Below are 23,204 nucleotides of genomic sequence, written 5' to 3'. Positions count from 1 at the left end.
TTTTTTTTTTTTTTTTTTTTGTGAGTCTCGTTCTGTTGCCCAGGCTGGGGTGCAGCGACGCGGTCTCAGCTCACTGTAACCTCTGCCTCCCGGGTTCAAGTGATTCTCCTGCCTCACACTCCCGAGTAGCTGGGATTACAGGCGCGTGTCACCACACCTGGCTAATTTTTGTATTTTTAATAGAGACAGGGTTTCACCATGTTGGCCAGGCTGGTCTCGTACCCCTGACCTCAAGTGATCCACCCATGTCAGCTTCCCAAAGTGTTGGGATTACAGGCGTGAGCCAAGGGCTGGATGATTCTTGTTTGAGGCTGAGGGTTGTCCTGTGCACTGTAGAATGTTTAGCAGTGTCCCTGACCTGTACCCACTAGATGCCAGTAGCACCTCCCCTGGAGATATTTTGGAGTCTCAGAGTATCTCCAGACTTTGCCAAGCACTGGAGTACACAGTCTCCCCTGGTTGAGAACCACAGTATTAGAGTGTAAGGATTGTGTAGCTTGCTATTTTTAAAGGCAGTGGTCATCTGAAGCACTAGTTTTTGGTCAGCTGTAATAGAAATGTATGTATTGACCTTTAAGTGTGACAGTTTGGCTAACTTAAAATAATGTGGTAAATCCAAAACCCGATTGCTGTGATGTACTAGCATGCTTAAATAGCAACAGCATATTGCTGTTCTTTGATGATCGTTTTTGCGGATGAATGGCAACACACAGGATTTGAAAATGCATATATCATTTATTTTATCTTCCTGAAATGAAAAGGAAAGAAATAGTGACAGCCACAACAGCCCAGGTACCATCCATACTCAGGCATACCTGTAGTGCACATGGGAAAAGCACTTTTCCTATGTGTTATTTTGGAATGGCAGTGGCCTTTTCTGTGGAACGGCCAAAAGAGAAGCTTGTACATGTCCATAAACCTTGGGAATTCTCCCCTGAAGGCCTCGTTGTTTTACTTTTCACAAATCTTTCCCAGAACCAAATATTCAGTTCCACGGTTTACCTTTTCTTTTTTTTATCATAATCTGTAGTTTTACTATTTTCAAAATAAACTTTTAACTACTGGCAGCAATAAATTGAACTTTAAGATTCATGGTTCTTTTGTTTTCCAAAGAGGGTTTTAGCAGGGATGCAGTTAGAGGCTGGAGGTGGGTGAGATAGAGGTAAATTTAATTAACGAGCTAGAGATAACTGCGAGGCTGTTTAAAAGGCCAACCAGACTGCCCTGAACAATGTTGAATGGGGTTACACATTGTACTCTGCTTTTGTGGTTTAAAAATAATCTATTTGTGGCGGGGCGCAGTGGCTCACGCCCGTAATCCCAGCCCTTTGGGAGGCTGAGGCGGGCAGATCACAAGGTCAGGAGTTCGAGACCAGTCTGGTCAATATAGTGAAACCCCGTCTCTACTAAAAATACAAAAAATTAGCTGGGTGTGGCGGTGTGCACCTGTAATCCCAGCTACTTGGGAGGCTGAGGCAGGAGAATGGCATGAACCCAGGAGGCGGAGGTTGCAGTGAGCCGAGATCACGCCATTGCACTCCAGCCCAGACAACAGTGCGAGACTCTGTCTCAAAAAAAAAAAAAAATAATAATAATCTATTTGTGCCATGAACCTGTTTCTTTCCTGAAGGCCTCAAAGTGCCCTTGAAGATTGTCCTTGTTTAAGAATTATGTTGTGGCTGGGCTGAGGATGCCAGACGCACAGATCTGTAGGCCTAGGATGGGGGTAACTCTGCTGGGCATGTTTTTCAGAGACAAATGGAAATGGAAGAGGGGTTCTAACTTTCAAAATCATTTTTAACATGTCTGTCAATTGTTGTAATACCAAGAGTTTTTCTCTCTAATTAAAAAAAATTTTTTTTTTTTTGTAGAGACAGGGTCTTGGTATGTTGCCCAGGCTGGTCTTGAACTCCTGGCCTCAAACGATGCTCCCACTTTCTTCCTAAGCACTGGGAATACAGGCATGAGCCACTGCTCCCAGCCCAAAAGAGTGATTTTTTTTTTTTTTCCTAGCCCTTTTATTTATCCTTTGCATTTTGTTTTAAAACTAAGGAATCCTATGCTGGGCATGGTGGGCTCAGGCCTGTAATCCCAGCAGTTTGGGAGGCCGAGGCGGGTGGATCACGAGGTCAGGAGATCGAGACCATCCTGGCTAACATGGTGAAACCCCATCTCTACTAAAAATACAAAAAATTAGCCGGGTGTTGTGGCGGGCGCCTGTAGTCCCAGCTACTCGGGAGGCTGAGGCAGGAGAATGGCGTGAACCTGGGAGGCGGAGCTCAGGAATTCATATAGTGAGCTATGATTGCACCACTGCACTCTAGCCTGGGCGACAGAGCGAGTCTCTGTCTAAAAAAAAAAAAAAAACAAAAAAACAACTAAGGAATCCTGTTGAAACGGAAGCCAGCTGGTGGTAGGCACTTCCCTAATGACTTGCATTGCTCTTCAGTAGCCTTGTCAATGGCCTCTGGACTCAGTGGCGTAACTGGGACCATCTCTGCTGTGGGCCAGAATTGCCATGAGCTAAGTTGGAATAGCAGGGCTAGGAGACCAAGCAGTTCACATTGGATAGTTTGTGCTCAGCAGTGATTAAAGTTCAGATCTGGGCCGGGCGCAGTGGGTTATGCCTGTAATCCCAGTACTTTGGGAGTTTGAGGCGGGCTGATCACCTGAGGTCAGAAGTTTGAGACCAGCCTGGCCAACATGGTGAAACTTCGTCTCTACTAAAAATACAAAAAGCTGAGCATGGTGGCGCACACCTGCAATCCCAGCTACTCAGGAGGCTGAGGCACAAGAATCCCTTGATCCCAGGAGGCAGAGGTTACAGTGAGCTAGGATCATGCCACTGCATTCCAGCCTAGGCGACCGAGTGAGACTCTGTATCAAAAAAAAAAAAAAAATCAGATCTGATGCCCAGTGAGATGGCCAAGGAAGGGTTGTCAGCCTAGGAAGAAGGGGCTGTCCTCAGGGAAGGGGTCTGAAGGGTCCTGTCAACCCTGTAACAGTGAGGATGGAGGGACCCCAAACAACCACATATATGTAATTGTGCAGAAACAGAAACAAGGAATGAGGACAAAATAATCAGCTTGAGACAAAGAGCTTGCAGTTGGCTTGCTCATACTCAAGAGTGCAGCTTGTCCTATGGTAGGGACTTGGGGCCTTATGGGCATCTGGGCCGGGAATGCCATGGAGATTGGCCGGAAAGGTCTCTGGTGAGCCTTTGGGATCCTTTTTTCTTTCTTTTTCTTTTTAGCTATCTCCCTATAGGAAGGATGAGACTCTTTTACATCTTTTACTTTCATGTTATTAAACACACATACACATCACCATGAATAGAAATCAAATGACATTGCTAATATTGGAAACTCCACAGGTAATTTCTCTTTACCAGTCATTACCTGCTGGATTCTGTCCACAGTTTAAAAGAGATATTTGTACGTTTCTTGTGCTTTGTTGCTGAGAAAAAGCAACAAGCTTCTAAGCAGGAGTAATTTATCCCCGTGTCTTGGCCCTCTTTCCAGAAGCTCAAGGCCTTTCCGAGTCTTGTCTTGGATTGGTGAGTTGGGAGCTTGTATTTTCACATGACACAACCCTCATTGAGCAACTGCTTCTCCTGATATGTAACCTGACAGCCAGCCTCTGCCCCACCATTACAGGAAAATACTGGCTGGGTTAGGCTGAGGAATAATGATGCCTGACATTTATTGAGCAGTGCTTGTGTAGCACATAGTGTACTGAGCAGTTCCCTCTTTCCCTCCTCCTGTTTGCATCCTTTCCCTCTCAATTAATGCTCCTAGTGATCCAGTGAGTGGGCACGATCTCCATGGGGTTAGAACCCAGGCTACCTGGCTCTGGAGCCCCTGCTCCCAGGCACTGTACTCAGCTGCCCTCTCTGTACTTGCTGGGGGATGTGGGGGTGCTCTTCCAGGGTCATTTTGTCTGCATTATTGGAGCCCTTTATCAGGTGAGACTCCAGAAGCTCACGCAAAAGCCCTGCGTGTCAGAGCCTCTCCATCTTGAAAGGACCTGAGGCCAAGTTGAGATGCCCAGACCCACATGCCCTGTCCATGGTAGAAAACTCTACCCTTGCTGCCCTGTCCATGTTTACTGCCTTATCTCATTCTAGTCCCATTTGCTTGTTGGTTTTTTGGGATCACCTTGTATAGGGTGGGTAGATTCCACATTCTTGTTGTTGAAGAACAGGCATGCACAAAAAACTGTGACGACCAGAATTACACAGAAAGGAGAGCATGAAGGTGGAGGAGAGATGATCTTGCAACCACCACACAGGGAAGAAGGCTGGGAGGACAGACCTCAGCATAGAGTCACCCATATTACCTTAGGGAGCCCTGAGCTTAGCTGTATAGGTTTCTTTTAACTAGCAAATCATGCTGTGAATAGAATATGCTGTGCATATTGGCTTATTTTGAAATTACATATAATTGTAGAAACACAGGAAGCTAGGTAATTCCTGCCTCTCAGGTGAGGATCCAGGGTGGGAGCTAAGCTTTCGTATCATGGTGTTCAGTAGATAATCAGTTGAGTTTAATTTTTCTGGACTATGTCTTCCTTCACTACCTTTGAGTTTGCTCATCTTAGCTTCTAAGCAAACTATCAGCTTGGCAGAGAAAGCCTTAGAATGAAAACTGTGACCTCTTAGGAAGTTGTGGGGGGTTTCCTGGAGGAGTTTTATGGGGTTCTTGGGAAGACTGAAATGATTCCAGGATTTGGGGCCCAGTGGTCATCTGCCCCAACTTGTTTTGTCTGTGTTCTCTTCTATCATCAGGGGAAAGGAGCCAACTGTGAATACTCCTTCATGCCAAGCATTTTCACAAGGTTTTGCTTCTGCCCCATAACCTTGGGATGTAGGCAGTAATGTTCCTATTTTATAGAAGAGGAATTTAAGCCTCTGAGATGTTAAGGAATTTACCCAGTCTCTTGACTGGGATACAGTTGGGCAGGCCACATGGATGGAGCCAAGAAGAAGCTCTCAGGGCCGAGGGGGCTGAGCTTTATCTATGAATGGGGAGAAAATCCAATTGAGGCAGTTTTACTGGTAGTTGTAGAAAGAACCAGGCCTTTGGGGCATTTGTAGCTGGGATCTGATGTAGACTGGAGACAGTTAAAGGCATGAGAAAGTCAGGTTAACAGTTACCCTGGAAGATAACAGCTGTCAAGGAAGAGTTCAGGACCAGGGAACCAGCTTCTTAGATTTCCTTATCTTCTGGTAACCAGCAAGGTTAGGCCTTTTTGCCATGCTCTTTCAGAGCCCTGACTCTTCAGCCACTCCCTGGGCCTTTGCAGGTGACTTCAGTTCCCATGCTGGCCCTGGCAGGGGGCATACCTCCTATTTCCCATGCTGCCCTTGGAGTCCAAGTACACCCCACTTCTTCACAGGGCCACAGTGAGGATGTGGTTACCTGGGAGTTCCTGGGTTATTCTTCATAGCTTTGGGCACTAACAACATATGGCAGGTGGTCAGCACTGAATTTTGCCTTTTCTGTTTGTTGCTGTAGTTGTTACAGCTTTTAAAATAGGTATAAATTACATACACTACAATGCACAAATTTTAAGTCTACTGTTTGATGAGTTTTGGCAAATATGTACACTCTCGGGGCCCAGCCTACCCGATGGGTCCCCCACTGGAGGCTTGGGGCAAGCTGAAGACATTGCTTATGTGAAAACAAGGATTAAAGATCAGGGAGGGTCAGGGGCTGGTTCTAGACTGTGGTAGTAGACATGGTGGTGGTCAGGTAATGAGATTAAGGAACACTCATGCTTTCTGGATACTCAGGACATATCTCATTTAAGGGCCATATCTAAACCAGTAATAATGATGATAATACTGTTAGCTAATATTTATTAGGCATTTAATATGTGCTAAGAGCTTTGCATATATTGTTCCTTAAGCTCCACATTACTCTGTAACACAGGTGCTGTTTAACAGATGAGAAAAGTGAGGCTGAGAAGCTTCCCCAGAAGTCACACTTAGTGTGTGCTGAACAGGGATTTAACTGAGCTGGGCAGAGCCCACTCCTCTTTCTTAGCATCATCCTTCGTGCTTCCCAGTAGGAATAGCTACCATTTTCTAGATATCAAGATCCCTTGGTCAGTGCTCCTTCCCTTTAGGCCCTCTCATTATTGAGAGTCAACCAGACTGGCCTCAAATTCATGCTTTGCTACTTAATAGCTGTGTGACTTTGGACAGATTTCTTACCCTCTCTGAGTCTCAATTTCCTCATCTATAAAATGGGGGTGCCTCCCACCTCCTAGGATTATTGTGAGCATTAAATAATATTTGCAGAGCATAATGCTTGGCCAGAAGTAGGTGCTTAGGAACTTGTGTTTTTAGAAAAAGACAATCTAGCCCACAAGTATGTGTACAGTCCTCAAAACCAGGCACAGTTGCATTTTATAACTTGGCGTGTTGTCTTTTGGTTCTGGGGAGCTTATTTACCAGATTGAGTTACTGGCACAGGAGTTCCTAGGGTGGCTGAGTACATGTGTATGAATATAGAAGAATAGCATCATCATATACCACCTTCATAATTAGTGTTTGTGAGATGTCATCTCTATGCACTTTTTAAATAAGAAATTGCTTATTTTGCTGAAGACAGGATCTCTCATTTCTACTATAAAGGGCATGTGTCTACATGTGTAGACAAAAACAAGCAAACAAACAGTGATTGGTAACTGATATACTCTTTGCAGAAGATGAGAAATCAAGAGGACATATACATGTTTCTAGTATAATTTTTGTTAGAAAAGAATCCTTGCCCTAGTTTTACACTGGCAGTGTTGTAATGTACTCTATCTTATCACCCCCATTAGGAAAGGTAGCCTGATTGAGGTTTCCAGGTGTATGTGCAGAGGACCTCCATAGTGGAAGGTGGAGAACAATAAATAGGAGCATGTGCATTAGAATAGCCAACACAGAATAGCTGGATTTGTTGAGCTCCTATTGTGTGCTGGATACAGTTAAGCAATGCCTGTATCTCATTTAATCCTCACTCTAAGATAGGTTCTACTCTTATCTCCATTTTATAGAAGAGGAAGCTTAGAGCAGGTCCTGCAGAACTTTCCTGGTTTTTTTGTTTTTTTTTTTTTTTTGGTTTTTTTTTTTTTTTTAGAGGATGCTCAGGGTGGAGTGCAATGGCGCAACTTTGGCTCACGGCAACCTCCACCTCCCAGGTTCAAGCACTTCTCGTGTCTCAGCCTCTCAAGTAGCTGGGACTATGTTTATGCCACTACACCTGGCTAATTTTTATATTTTTAGCAGAGACGGGGTTTTGCGTTGTTGGCCAGGCTGGTCTCAAACTCCTGACCTCAGGTGATCTGCCCACCTTGGCCTCCCAAAGTGCTGGGATTACAGGCGTGAGTCACTGCACGCGGCTAGAACTCCTGTTGTACCTTCTTCCGATAACCGTGTGTAGAGGATTTTGTGGCAGAATGGTGATGATTACATGCCAGGTTTTGGAGTGGGGGGTCGGGGGAGGGATCCATTCTCATTATTATTATTTGACCTTAATGTCAAAGTGCTATGCACTTTGTATTGTTTGGGCTTCGCCCAATTCTACATTTAGTAGGGAAAATGGCCCTTCTCTTAGCTGTGCAATTGTGATTTAAGAAAATCATTGAGGAATCATTTGAATCGTTTAGTAATCTTACATGTCTGCATTTTTCTGGAAAATGTAATTCAGTTAGCTGTTTTAAAAGGAAACCTATGGGAATTTAGTGGGCATATTTTATAAAAATCTATTAACGGCGTAGATTCGTGTATAGTCTTAAAGTAGTTCCCTATTTCTCCACTTCTTTCTTTTCAAGGACTTTTTGGCATCTGTATACAATTTTTTTTTTTTTTGAGACTAAGTTTTGCTCTTGTTGCCCAGGCTAGAGTGCAGTGGCTTGATCTTGGCTCACTGCAACCTCCGCCTCCTGGGTTCAAGAGATTCTCCTGCCTCAGCCTCCCGAGTAGCTGGGATTACGGTGCACGCCACCATGCCTAATTTTTGTATTTTTAGTAGAGACGGGGTTTCGCCATGTTGGCCGGGCTGGTCTCGAGCTCCTGACCTCAGGTGATCCACCCGCCTCAGCCTCCCAAAGTGCTGGGATTACAGGCATGAGCCACTGCGCCCGGCCTATATACATTTTTTAAATGTCTATACCTTTTGGATGTCTATACCTTCATCCTAGTAGTCAGTAGTTATTGAACTTAAATCTTAGTTCTAGACTTGCCTCATTCAAAAGTGTAAATCATGACATCTTTGAAAGGGGCACGTTGCAAGGAATGAATTGGGTGATAATAGTGACTTTCTTATCATCATTTAAGAGAAAATTTAAGCCAGTTCAGAAAATTATAGCAGGTAGGAAATGGATTAGATCACTCATTGTCAGAGTGTGGTCCCTAGACTAGCAGCATCAGCATCATCTGGGAATTTATTAGAAATACAAATTCTCAGGCCCCACCCCAGACCTACTAACTCAGAAATTCTAGGGGTAGAGCCCAGCAGTTTTTAATAAGCCCTCTAACGGATTCTGATGCACACGAAAGCTTGAAAATCACTGGATTAGAACCCTCCCCCACCCAAAAAAAATGCTCAGAAGAGTTATTAAGCTATTGCAAGAAATGGCATCTTCCTGAGAGACAAATTTAAGTTGAAACCACCTGGTTCTGCTCTTGTCAGAGATAGAAAATGGAATAAATGGCCACTGATAGGTCTTTGTAACCGTATGATTCCCCTGAGGTTAGTTCCTGCCTAGGTATTTGTTTCCAAAATAAATATCCCAAATAAATACCAGAACTTCATGTAATAGCCAAAGAAATAGAATTCAGTAGTCAAAAGGGATTAAAAGCAATTTATACATTTACTGGAGACTAGAAAAGTGTCACAAGATGAATTCCTAGCATTGAGCTTTTTGCCTAGTCCTCTGGCTCCCAGTATTATTTGTGCGCACACACACTGACACACCCACACACTGTACCTTCCAAGAGTCACGCAAAACCCTTCCCTCACTCAGTTCCTAGTCAGAACTCTCCCCAGAAGCAGTCCAACATGGCTCATGGCTTCCTAGTCCCTCATCTCTCTTTCACTTCCTTCTCTCTTTTATTCCCCCCATCCGCCACCCCCATGCAGCATATTTTTCCCCTTTCCAGTGTCGATTAATGAAAACTGATTCATTTCTCACAGTCCTGGAAATCTACCCACATACATTTTCCATCTGTGTAATGAAAGCCCAATAATTGATTCATATTGGATGGGTAGAATGGAAAAAGCCAAGAACATGAAGACAGAGTTCTCTTTCTGGTGGAGAGAGAGATGGAGCAGTCTCATCTCTGGTTGAATGGGGCCTCAGAGCTGTTCCACCTGAAATTTCATGATTTGGGATTTTGAAAGTGCCAATCATAGATTAAATTGACTTTTTAGGGTTTTCTTTTTTTGCACATTGTATGCTGGTATGATTAAGCCTTCATTTTAACACTGTTTTTGTTTGTTTGTTTGTTTGTTTTGAGATGGAGTCTCATTCTGTCACCCAGGCTAGAGTGCAGTGGCACGATCTTGGCTCACTGTAACTTCCACCTCCCAGGTTCAAGTGATTCTCCTGCCTCAGCCTCCTGAGTAGCAGGGACTACAGGCACACACCACCACACCCAGCTAATTTTTTGTATTTTTTGTAGTGACGGGGTTTCACCATGTTGGCCAGGCTTGTCTTGAACTCCTCACCTCAGGTGATTCGCCTGTCTCAGCCTCCCAAAGTGCTGGGATTACAGGAGTGAGCCACCACGTCTGGCCTCATTTTAACACTGTTAAGGGTTGCTTTGTTGATGTTCTCAGAGTGCCTTTAATGGTTATGAATTTCATTTTGAAGAAAAATTAGGTTGCTACACAATTTTGCTGTTGGTTTTCATCAAAAGTCCATTGCCTTAAAGCACTGATCCTGAGTTATGGAGAGAATTGAGATTTAGCCCTACACTGAAAGAAATTTAAATGGAAAGTTTAGTGACCTCGTGGGATTGTAATTGGTTTTGAGGTTTTAAATGAAAAATATGAGGCGGGAGTATGTGATGCTTTCTGAACAAAAACAATATACCCTCATGCAATAATGAAAAAGGTTCTAGATTCTGTCAGTTGATTTTCAGTTCCCACTTGCAAGATTGAAAAGTTCAATTGGATTTTAGGCTTTATTATTTTCTAGCATATTTTTGCATAAATCATTACCCTTGCCTGGAATTTCCAACTCCTGCCTTTCACTGATCTGAATCTGACCCCACCTCCTCTCTCCCAGGAGAGCAGCAGAGTCCAGAAGAAATCACACTGGATTAAAAGTCAGAAAGATAATTAGACTCCTCCCACTTAATAGGACATTGGATGGGTGGGTCACTTGATGTTTTAAAGTCTCCATTTTTTTTTTTTTTTTTTTTTTTTTTTTGAGACAGAGTTTCACTCTTGTTGCCCAGGCTGTAGTGCAATGGCGCAGTCTTGGCTCACCGCAACCTCCGCCTCCCAGATTCACGTGATTCTCCTGCCTCAGCCTCCCGAGTAGCTGGGATTACAGGCATGTGCTACCATGCCCGGCTAATTTTTCTATTTTTAGTAGATGGGGTTTCTCCATGTTGGTCAGGTTTGTCTCGAACTCCCGACCTCAGGTGATCCGCCTGCCTCGGCCTCTCAAAGTGCTGGGATTACAGGCGTGAGCCACTGCACCCGGCCCATTTCTTTAATCTAGAAAATAACCCCCCAGCCAGGCGTGGTGGCTCACGCCTGTAATCCCAGCACTTTGGGAGGCCGAGGCAGGCGGATCACGAGGTCAAGAGATCGAGACTATCCTGGCTAACATGGTGAAACCCCGTCTCTACTAAAAATACAAAAAATTAGCCAGGTGTGGTGGCGGGCACCTGTGGTCCCAGCTACTCAGGAGGCTGAGGCAGGAGAATGGTGTGAACCCAGGAGGCGGAGCTTGCGGTGAGCCAAGATTGTGCCACTGCACTCCAGCCTGGGTGACAGAGTGAGACTCCATCTCAAAAAAAAAAAAAAAAAAAAAAAAAAGAAAAGAACCCCCCTAAAAATAATGGCCAGCAACATTTAATGAGCATTTATTATATGGGAAATTCTTCCCACACATTTCATGTAACCATCACAACAGCTGTTTATCACAACACATTTATCATTTATTGGCAGTTTTTTCATACCCTTTTAAAAATAAACACTCATTTTTCTTCCAACTTGCTAACATTTATTTTTGCTCCACAGTTTTACAAACTATAATTAATAACAAAGCTGTTGGGATTGTGTGACAAAGATACTTTATAGAAATATATATGATTTTCACATACTCAAATGTACCACATAGGTTTGCCTTTGGAACCAGATATATCATCTGGATATTTGGGATGAAAAGGAAAAACAGGCAACCTAGGAGATTTGGGAGAAGGCCACAGATAAGATCAACTAGGCTCTGGATTTTAAGCCTTGTTGTGGAACACTCCCTGATGTGGTTTTTGGTATTTTGCTTTTTTTCGGGGTTTGGGGGGGAGCACTACAAATTCTTTTATTGCAATATAATTTACTAATAATAACATTAATCATTTTGAAGTGTAATCTGGTGGCATTTTGTACATTCACAGTGTTGTGAAACTGTCACCACTGCCTAAAATACCATCACATTTTCATCACTCCCAAAATAAATCTTGAACCCATTAGTAGTCTTTCACAATGTCTCCCATCCCCTTCGTTCCTTTTTTATGGCTGAACACTATTGCATTGTATGGATGTATAATGCCATATTATATTTATCCAGTGTGATGGTTAATTTTTAGTGTCAACTTGACTGGATTGGGGAATACCTAGAGAACTGGTAAAGCATTATTTTTGTGTGTGTCTGTAAGAGTGTTTCCAGAGGAAATTGGTGTGTGAGTCTGAGTGGACTAGGTGGCGGAAGATCCACCCTCAACGTGGGTGGGATCCTCCAATCCCCTGGAGGCCAAGACAGAACAAAAACTGAGGTGCTCAGTATATGTTACCGCTTCCCCTTCATGAACTTGACATTTCTTGAGTGCTTACTGTGCACAAAACACTGTGCTAGGCCCTTTCGGGGCTACAAGAAGAAATGGGACATAGCCCTGCCCTTAAGAAGCTTGTATCCTGATGGATGGATTGGAAAGGGAGGGTTGGTGAGAGAGGGCATTGGGAGGGTAGAGTTTCCTGTGCGTGAGAGTGGTGAATGAGAGAGGGAAAGACCCGAATGTGAAGTAAAGAGGAAAAAGGTCTGTGAGAATCAGAGCACTGATGGAATTCAATGGAAAGATTAATCTGTGTGTGTGTTGGGGGTGGGGCTATGGGGAGCAGCTCATGGAGCGCCTTCCTTTCTTTACCCTTGTATTCCTTCCACAACTCTAGCAGAATAATGGGTACAAAGATGCCTTAAAATGTTGGTTGTTTTTATAGACACTTCTGGTATGAGGTTAAAATATTCTGCAAATGGGGAGGTTTCCATCAGTGGGACATAATATTCGTGGCCCTTTGATTCAGCAACTTTTTGAGTCCCTCCCAGTCTCTAGGGTGCCAGAGATTCAGAGATAAGACAAGAGTTTAGAGGACAAGGGTCAAATGAAAAGAACCAAATTCTGGCAGGGTGGTGCACACCTGTAATCACAGCGACTGGAGAGGCTGAGGCAGGAGGATTGCTTGAGGCCAGGAGTTAAAGATCAACCAGGGGCAGCATAGCAAGACCCAGTCCCCCTGCCCCTGCCTTCCACCTCCACGGAAAACAAAACAAAACAAACAGACCTAGACAATAGCATGTAGGGCAGTAACAACCTTGGCAAAGGTAAACACTGTGGAGGAATGTAGCAGGTGATCAGTCATTCCTTCTGCAGACTGTTTTGGGGCCCACTGTGCTGAGCTCTGTCATACAGAGTAGCCACAGGGAGGGCCCTGCCCTGTAGAATCACCATAATCTAGAACACTAGTTCTCAAGGTGTGGGCCCTGGACCAGTAGTGTCAGCCTCACCTGGAAGCTTGTTAGAAAGGCAGATTCTCTGGCTCACCCCAGACTTACTCCATCAGAAGCTCTGGAGGTGATGTCCAGCAGTCATTTTCACAAGCCCTCCAGGTGGTTCTGATGCATGCTCAAGTGTGGTGAGCAGTGGGCTAGGACAGTTGTCAGGCCTGGATGCGCATTAGAATCACGTGCGGAGCTTTTAAGCAACAGTGCCTAAACCACACCTAAGACTGACTAGATCAGAATCTGAAGGGAGACCCAGGCATCTATATTTTTGAAAGCTCTCCAGGTGATTCCATTGTATAGCCAAAGTTGAGAAGCGGTGGTCTCCACGTGCTTAAACAGATCATCACAGTGCAACCAAGAGTGACCACTAAGATGGGAAACAGTGCCTGTGAGTCCACAGAGCAGAGGATGCCTCGCAACCCCTTGAAGGGATCAGGATGGCTCCCCAGAGGAGGTGAGGACCCTTCATTGTATTTCCTATTGGATGAGCTCTTCATTCCTCCTTCCCTTTTTTTCTGGACATTGCAGTTGCACAAATCTGCGTGTGATCAGAAAGGTTATTTTAAAATTCATTTAATGTGATTAATTTTTCAAAGTTGAACACAGCTGGCTTCCCTTTAAAACTTTGTATTTTGATAATGGTTCTTACCAGTACCATGAATAATTGACTAATATCAGGTCATTAATATTCTATAGGAGAGTACTTCAAGCTAATAAAATTCATTTTAAAATTAGTTTTTAAAAATGTGTTCCTGCAGCCCAGGGATAATAGGATCTCAGTCAAGTATGAGATTTTATGCTTTTCTGTTAACATAAAATAGTTGTTTGGCTGCTCAGTATCCCTGTTTTATTCCAATTTTTTTGTAGGAATTAATTGCCCAGGAAAAGACCTCTGTTTCAGAGTTGCAAGTTTGCCTGGATGCTGTTGCCCTGGGAAACGTTATTGCATCAACAGTGGGGAAGGGGTGGCTCTGACATGGGTGCTCTTTGTCCTTCTGGGTAGGGCATCTCTGAGAGGGTATCCCCTTTAGGTCCTTCCCAGGGCTTCACATTTGGGCCAGATTTTTTAAAAAAATAATTAAACTTTTCTATTTTGAGGTCATTGTCAATCCACATGCAGTTATAAGAAATATTATAGGCTGGGTGCAGTGGCTCATGCCTGTAATCCCAATATTTTGGGAGGCTGAGGCAGGAGGACCGCTTGAGGCCAGGAGTTCAAGATCAGCCTGGGCAACATAGTGAGACTGCATCTCTACAGATAAATAAATAAATAATAAAAAAATAGCCGAGGCCAGGCGCGGTGGCTCATGCCTTTAATCCCAGCGCTTTGGGAGGCTGAGGCGGGCAGATTACGAGGTCAGGAGTTTGAGACCAGCCTGACCGACATGGTGAAACCCCGTCTCTATTAAAAATACAAAAGCTAACCAGGCGTGGTGGCGCATGCCTGTAATCCCAGCTCCTCAGGAGGCTGAGGCAGGATAATCGCTTGAACCCGGGAGGCGGAGGTTGCAGTGAGCCGAGATCGCACCACTGCACTCCAGCCTGGACGACAGAGTGACAAGACTCCGTCTCAAAAAAAAGAAAAAAAAAAAGAAAAAGCCGAGCACGGTGACACACGCCTGTAGTCCCAGCTACATGGGAGGCTGAGGTGAGAGAATCGCTTGGGCCCAGGAGTTCGAGGCTGCAGTGAGCTGATTGTGCCACTGCACTCCAGCCTGGGTGACAGAGTGAAACCCTGTCTCAAAAAAAAAAAAAAAAATTACAGAGAGAGCCCATGTACCCTTTACCTGGTTTCCCCCAATGGTAATATCCTACAAAACTATAGAACAGTATCACAACTAAGATGTTACCACGGATACAATCAAGACAGAGTACATTTCATGATGCCTTTTATAGACATCCACTTCCCTCCCACCCCTACCCTCTCAACCCCTGGCAAGCATGTAGGCATGAATCTGTTCTCCATAAGTTCTTATGGAGTTCAATGGTAAAACTGGGTCCCTGGTTTCAAAAAAAGAAAGAGATGGCCATAGACTGTGGCTCACGCCTGTAATCTCAGCACTTCAGGAGGCTGAGGCAGGAGGATTGCTTTAGCCTAGGAGTTCCAACATCAGCCTGGGCAACGTAGGGAGACCTTGTCTCTACTGAAAAATAAAAAAATTAGCCAGGCATGGTGGCGCATACCTGTGGTTCCAGCTACACTGAGGTGGGAGGATCACTTAAGCCCAAGAGTTGGAGGCTGCAGTGAGCCATGATCGTGCCACTGTACTCCAGTTTGGGCAACCAACAGAGTGATAACCTGTCTCAAAAAGATAAAAAAAATATGATAAATGCACACAAATAGGGCACATGGACGAAGGATGATTGGGTAGGAAAGTTAGACATTTTAGGATTTCAGGCCGTACATAAAGACTTCCTTTTGGAACTGAATTCAGCACTGTATTAGTCTATTTTCACACTGCTGATAAAGACATATCCAAGACTGGGAAGAAAAGGAGGTTTAATTGGACTTACAGTTCCAAATGGCTGGGGAGGCCTCAGAATCATGGAGGGAGGCGAAAGGCATTTCTTACATGGCAGCGGCAAGAGAAAATGAGGAAGATGCAAAAGCGGAAATAAAACCATCAGATCTCGTGAGACTTATTCACTACCATGAGATCAGTATGGGGAATACTGCCCCCATGATTCAAATTATCTCCCACCAGTTCCCTCCCACAACACCTGGGAATTATGGGAGTATAATTCAATATGAGATTTGGGTGGGGACACAGAGCCAAACCATATCAAGCATTACTTCTTGGATACACTGTGTCTTTAGAGGGCATCTCCTGGTGTTAGTGTTCACAGTAATCTACCTGAATTCCTCTGGTTTAAGTCTGGCTGTGTTTTGGTAATAGCTGGTTTATTTGTTAGAGGCTATGGTTTGTGCTCCAGCCCTCCTTACCTCGGAATGAGCTCAAGGGCTTTTCGACAGCCTTTGGGAGAAGCATATAGAGTCAGAAGGTGGAGGCTGGAGATGAGTTAATTTGGCTTCTCTTGGAATGGATATTCTCAAAATGTCTGCTCAACAATTAAGCAGAAGAAGCAGATGCTGTGTGGAAGAAGCCTTACTCATCCAGTAAATCTCAATCCCGACTGAGCTCAGACCTCCTTATCCACATGTGCCCCAGAGCAGCTAGACATGCAGAGAGAGAATCACAGGAGGGAGCTGCCAGGCTTCTCACTGCAGGGTGGTAACCGCCAGCCACATGTGGCTATTAAGTGCCTGAAATGTGCCCAGTGTGACTAAAGAACTGAACTGTAACTGTACTTAATTTTGATATGCAATTTAAATAGCCATGTATAGCTCATGGCTACCAAATGAACACAGAGATTCCAGATTGCCCATGTTGGGCTGTTTGAGTCACTCCACCCCTTTCAGTGGGATAAAGCTGAATTTAAAAAAGAAAGAGACGGCCATGCATTGTGGCATGAGCAAGGAGAGGCCTTACAGCTTCCCCCAGGGTCCTCTGTAACCCCTTCCCCACCCAGCATCAGCCATAAAACATTGCTGAGCAAACATTTTCAAACCACTAGTGTGAGGAGGAAGCTGCTAATTAGCCTGCCTGGGCAGGGGCCGCATCTGTGTCCAGCTGGGCCAGCGCTTGGCTCACAGTACTGCTTACTTCATGATTATCTAATGAGTCACACTCGACTTCTCTTTAGATTTGCAAGCTCATTCTTGGGGCCAGGTTAGGATTTGTTCCCTGCATGCATCACTGGGTTACAGCACAAAGACCAAGGTGTTACATTTCTTCCTGTGCTGGGGAAGCAGCACAGAAAAGCCGTAACTAAGAATGTGGGTCCTTTCAGCCAGATGTGAGAGATTAGGAAAAAAAATTTTAATGGTTTTTAAAGTGGGTCCTGAAGTCAGTTTCTTGCATTGGAATCTGGCTTCAAGTGCCTCTGTTTCTACACCTGTAAGACAAGGATCATCACAGCACCTCTTGTCATCATAGGGTGATTGGGCTGAGAAAGTCTGAGCAGTGTGCTTTGTCCTTGGGAACTGCTCAGTTATTACCTCTTATTATGATGATACTGGTGATGTTGACTGTGAGCATGATAATAAAGATTTTCTGGAAAGATGATTTGAAGATGTGACTCTCATGTGTGTCCATGAGAGGGCAGCCTAAAATCATGCATGTCTGTGGAACAAGCAGCCTCTGTAAAGCCTCAAGGTAATATGGGCAGTTTCAAGTGTGTTTGGCCCTTTTTCTTCTCTGTTTTTCTTTTTTCCCTCTGTTTGAAGAGCGCTTTCAGCCATTTTCAGGCTTTAGATACGGAGCAGGCCCATGAACACCTAGAGGGCAGCGTGGGCAGTACAGAGCTAGGTTCAGGCCCTGCCTGGGTGGGTGAGTTTGTATAGGTGCCGATGAGAGCATCTGTCTAGGCGTCCTGGGCTTTTCTTTGTAACTTTTCACACAGAACTAATTCTTATTAATCAGACTCTTGAGGTAGACACTAGAACCTGACTGTGTTTAGAGAAAAAAGAAACCTGATTTTCTATGCTTGTTCCCCTTCCACTAACTTCACACCTGCCTTCGAGCATTGTGTGCATGCGTTGGGGCCACCATGTAAGGGGACAGTGGCCAGAGCTGTATAGACCCAGAGTTGCATCAGCCACACATGGCTCTGGAACACACCAGGGGAGACTGAGTTAGAGAGAGAGCAGAATAAGAGTCCTCAAACCATGTGGGAGCACAGAGCATCACAGGGCTGGGGGACTGTGGGGGTCTTGAAGACGGGCAGAGTTTAAACAGGTGGAGCAGGGTAGAGTAAGGGATGGCATGAGCTAGAAGGTGCATGGGAGAAAGGGCAGTGCTGAGGTCAAGTTGGGAAAAGAGTTTGGAGTCAGATTGGGGGGTGGCTGGAATGAGCTGAGGAGTTGGCCTTTAAATTTTTGATGAGGTTTATATTGTTGATAGTGTCATAATGATTAAGAGATGACTAAAAACAAAATGAAGAATGGCACTTGGATTTTTCTAGTACTTATCTCATTTTAATATCCCTGATATATAATCTAGGCTGCAAAACCAGATGTATGTGGAGAATCATGACAATCCAGTATTTGTCACATCATCCCCCTTCCTCATTCCCACTGCCTACGCTGTGGGCCAGGCCTTCAGGCCTTCCTCCTGGACAGCAGCAGGAACCTCCTTAGAAGAAGCACAGGTTGCTGTGGCAGCAAGGCACACTATGATGGCAGCTTGTGATGCTCCCAGAGAGGAAGGCACAGATGCTGGGGAAGTGAACCTGGTTATAATAACATGAAAGCTGACTTCTACAGAATGGTGTGCTTAAATATTATATAGATAATACACTGGGTCCAGTTGTAACAGAGTGCAGTAAATTGTAATCCTAAAATGATCATGAAGATCCATTTAATCTTTTATTTAGAAAACCCTTTAGGGTTCTGCTGGGGTTGGTTGGAGATGAAAAGCTCCAGGGATATTTCTCAGACATTTTCGGGAAGTTGTCATTTGTTCCATCTTATTCGTTGTAGATATTTGGATGATTCTAAGATACTAAGATTGACATCAGCACAAACTTGGCAGAACCAAAATTGAACTTGAGTGTTGTCTTTCATAGTGCTCACCCAAGGAGCTCATATATTGGCTCCTTTCAGAAAGTAGGCCGGGCACGGTGGCTCATGCCTGTAATCCCAGCACTTTGGGATGCCAAGGTGGGCGAATCACCTGAGGTCAGGAGTTTGAGACTAGCCTGGCTAACATGATGAAACCCCATCTCTACTAAAAATACAAAAATTAGCCATGCGTGGTTGCACGCGAGGCTGAGGCAGGAGAATCGCTTGAACCTGGGAGGCAGAGGTTGCAGCGAGCCAAGGTTGCACCACTGCATTCCAGCCCAGGCGACAGTGAGACTCTGTCTCAAAAAAAAAAAAAAAAAAAAAAAAGTAAAATGTTCAGTGTCTGTGTAATGAGCAGTATTCAAAATTTTGTCCATTTTTGTGCTTCTCCTCTCCCCCAGGTGGTCGTGCTTCAGGCCTGGGAGCCTGACTAGATGAGGCCTAGTGGGCTTCTCTGCACACTGCCAGGCCCATCTATCACTTACTGTACTTTCTGACCCCTTGTCTGCCTGGGGGCAAAGGATTGGGGAAGGGGCTTTGTCCTCTGGGGCTGATGTTGGCCCAACTACAGGACAGCTTGGCAGGTACATGCAAAAGTGGTAGCTGCTGCCCCTCGGCTGTGTGTGTCATAGAGAGTGACAGATTGGACCTCCTTTGGTTGAAGTGATGGAGATGGATGATGTGCGCATGTAGTCAGACTTGGGTGCCGTGCCCAGTTGCCTATAGTACTTAGCAGATAGGGAAAGAGTGAAGAACTGAAACATCATCTAGTTTTCTCCTTTGTAGGCATGGAGGGATTTTTGAAATCAGATGAGAGGCAGAGATTGGCCAAAGAAAGACGAGAAGAAAGAGAAAAATGTCTGGGTAAGTTATGCACTTTGGTCATTTTGGTCCAAGGGAGTGGAGATATGGTGGTGTCTTTTCTGAAGATTCTTAGAAATTTGTGAATGGGAACTAGGACAATTGCTAGATGAACATGAAGAATCAGGCGTGAACCTACACTGCAACTGGCATGTTCACAAATAAGTAACTCTCAGAATAGTTCACTCGGCAAACATTGAACCTCTGCTGTGTTCTAGCCACTGTGTTAGGGTCTGCAGATATGATGTTGAAGAAAGAGAAACAGTCGCTGCCCCTGACCTAAGGAAGTCCTAACACCTTCAAGTGTCAACTGTGTACACTCCCTCAGGTTCTCTCTTGGGAATCTAAAAGGGCCATCCTCAGGAGAACTGAGAAAATCAGCACTTGAGTCATTCTGTATTTTAGGACAGAGAGCCCTGGTTGAGAAAGGCTGTCTTGCCTCTTGCAGGCTGTAGACAGATTAGTGCAGAGTGTTCTTCACAGGATGCTGAGGGAGATAGCATTTCCCCATTGCATTGAGACAAATGAGGAGCTTTCAGGTTCTTCTCTTCTTCACTGCCTCCTGCTGGTCGGTACAAGCATTGCCTCCTCCAGGGAACCCTTCCCTGCTTTGGCTAGGTGGAATTAAGGGCCCCTTAGTAAATGCCTTGAGGGTAAGGCAAATTTTATTCATGTGTTTTACCCCCTAACCTAGCTCAGTGTCTGGTGCTTGGTGCACACACAGTTAAACTGCTTTTGAATGCACATAGCCTCATAAGCATCATTGCTCAACCTAGCATATAGTTTAGCCATTATGCACAAGTTTGACTTATTGACAGCCGTCATAGTCATAGCTCCCACGTGGGGAGGCACTTACTGTGAACTTCACGGTCATCATCTTGTTCGAGCTTAACAACACTGTGATGTGGCAAACATGACTGTCCCCACATTGTAGAGGAGGAAACCGAGGCAGATGATCTAGCTAACATGCTTAGGGTTACCCAGCTAGTGGCAGAGGTACCAGAACCCATTATCTCAATCACTGCATCCTAGGATCCTACCAGGCTCTTTTTAGGGCTCTGCTCTTGCTTCCGTGTTTTTGGTCTTAATCCAAACTGCATGGGATGCTCTGGTAATGACACCTCTCTTCTACTTTCCTTCCCCAGCTGCTCGGGAGCAACAGATCCTGGAGAAACAGAAAAGAGCCAAGCTGCAGTACGAAAAGCAAATGGAGGAGCGATGGCGAAAACTGGAAGAGCAGCGGCAGCGGGAGGACCAGAAGAGAGCTGCTGTGGAAGAGAAAAGGAAACAGAAGCTCCGGGAGGAGGAGGTAAGGCCCAGGTGTACCCTCCACCACCTTCCAGCCCCCTCAGCAGGGTGCTCAGAGTGCCTGGGCATCCTGCCCAGCTCTGGGGTAGGAGAGAGACCTGCCATGCACCTTCTCCTTGATGGCTCCCATACCTTCTTTCAGCAGCATGACATGAAACTGGAAGCAGCACCAACGTAGAACCACAGAGACTTATCCATTCAACTCAGGTGTTAATTCGCTGTGTGATCTTGGGCAAACTGGTTGGTTTCTCTGGGCCTTGATTTGTGTGTCTGTGAAGTGAGGGTTGGATTTGGTAGTCTCCAATGCCTCTTCTAGTCATAACCTTTTCTGACTCTAAGACTCAAAGGGTCCCTGGTGGTCTAGTAGATAGGGGGAAAAAAAAAGACTCAGAGGAGATTGTGGATAGCGGCTGAGTGATGTGAATCTGAGGGTTACAGATGGGAGTTCATGCCTCCAAGGCAGGCACAAGGCCAGAACAAGAGCTGTGAGGTTGAGAACAATGTGATCCTGTCAGTTGCTACTGGCAAATTAGTCTACCCTCAAATACCAAGATGCTAGTATATTTAAATTTTAATGTAGTTCTTTGCTTTAATTGCTCTTTCCAGTTACCTTTTAAAAAGGAAATGGCACATAATTACCCCTATGGAGTTCTTTATTACTAAATTTTGAAAATATATTTAGAAAGCATATTGGATTATAGATTTTCTTCACGATTATATTTTTAGGATATAATAAAAACCTTATGTCAGTTGATAATTTTTTATTCATAAGGTATAATGATTCATCTTTTAGTATGAACAATATAGAGGTTTGGTAATCTCCAACACTATAGGATATAAAGATGTTTGTACGAATTCAGTATTTTTTAAAATCTCTGAATGGTTGTTTGTCACTATATATATTTACCCCTTCTTTTTTTTTTAAAGAACACATACGAAAACACACACACAGTCAGACCCATCTTTGCCCAAGAAGCACCCTTTCATGGTGATTTCTTTCCTCCTCTTAGAAAATGAGGTCTAAGCCAGTGTCTTAGCTATGGTTCGCCGTTACTGGCTGCAGTCTGATTGCTGTGCCTTCATCTGCTCCCAGTTCAAATGTCAGCTCCAATGCCAGCTCTACCACTGAGCAGCTGGTGGCCAGGGGCAAGTGACATGCCCCTCTAACTCTGTCTCCTTAGCCCAAAACAGAGGTAGTTACAGGAATTAAAAGAGGTGACTTTTGTAAAAGTGCCCAGCAAAGCACCTAGCACAGAGTAATCATTCAGGAATGTTACATTCTGTTTAGTTACTTCAGCTGAACTTGGCTAAAGCAAGGTCAAGCGGGAGCTACCCACAAAAGCTTATGAAACAGTCAGTAGATGGGAAAAAGCCACAGTATAATAGGCTGTTTTGGTAACTTGGGACAGATTTCTCCTTTCCTAACTTCTGTGTTTGTCAGGAGTGGCTGGACTCACCCATTTTCTTCCCATCCTCCATTCCTTGATGACTTAGAGCTTGTCCTCTTCCTCCATAATCTCTCCATTTTGAAAGCTTGTTACTGCAGCTTCCAGGAAGGGGTACTATGAAGTCACATAAGACACTTCCCATGCTCTGACATATGCATTGTCACTGGGGGCTGCTTTTGAGGCAATTTCTGTTTATAATTTTTCTCTACAGAACATTAGTGCTGGAGGCATGTTAAATTAAGTAGTCCAGCTCCCCCTTCTTGGAGGTGAGGGAGTTTTATGCCATATGGTTGGTCCTGATGCAGCTGAATCTTTTGTGATTTCCCTTCTGGGTAATTTTCTATTTGTGTGCTTCCTTGCACCCCTAGTGTGGTGGAGGGAAGCAGGAGGCTGCCTGACCGACCCTTGTCAGCCCAAGCTGAGCTTGGTTCCCTCTTCTCCCTGGGCACAGCAGGGCAGGGCTGAGGGCTGGGCCTCCTGTGGTTGTGTAGCAACCCAAGGAAACAGCAGCCTCCCTCTGCCACCTGCTCCTGCCCTCAGGGTCCCAGGGGACCCAGGTGTAGCTTAGGGACTTGCCACACACAGGCTGGCTTGTTAGCTACATTGGGTCGGTGCTCTGCTGGCACAGAGGCCTTTTTGGCATTCTCGTGGGTGACATTTAGGGAGAAGGGATCAGCCTGCATTACGGAAGCCCCTCTTCAAAGGAAACCCTCTGCACTGGCCCCTATGGTTCGAGGGGAGCTCTGGGAGGGCTGCAGCCTGCTCAGTGCCTGGCTGTGGATGTTCTCCATTCTTTTCTCAGTGTCAGATTGAAGTCTTTTTTTTTTTTTTTTTTTTTTTTTTTTTGTCATGTTCTGTCTCTGTCAGCCAGAGAACAGCCTCTGCAGGAAGATCATTCATCCTATGCAGGCCATTTTACTTCTCTAGCCTGTTGGAAAGTGTTTGTTGCCCACCAA

General features: G+C 44.9%; 1 protein-coding gene across 7 annotated transcripts in view; it reads left to right on the top strand.

Moving 5' to 3' along the window:
* MAP7D2 (MAP7 domain containing 2) overlaps positions 1 to 23,204 on the top strand; it is a 119,352-nt gene that overhangs the window by 34,449 nt on the left and 61,699 nt on the right. For all 7 annotated transcript variants that reach the window (XM_058441541.1, XM_058441540.1, XM_032756664.2 and 4 more), the window contains exons 2-3: positions 19,418 to 19,495; positions 20,638 to 20,801. In XM_058441541.1, the coding sequence (XP_058297524.1) occupies positions 19,418 to 19,495; positions 20,638 to 20,801 (242 nt within the window). The remainder of the gene's footprint in view (positions 1 to 19,417; positions 19,496 to 20,637; positions 20,802 to 23,204) is intronic.

This window comes from Hylobates moloch, unplaced genomic scaffold (genome assembly GCF_009828535.3).
Source record: "Hylobates moloch isolate HMO894 unplaced genomic scaffold, HMol_V3 SCAFFOLD_7, whole genome shotgun sequence".
Taxonomy (NCBI): Eukaryota; Metazoa; Chordata; class Mammalia; order Primates; family Hylobatidae; genus Hylobates; species Hylobates moloch.
This window is presented reverse-complemented; position numbering and strand designations above follow the sequence as displayed.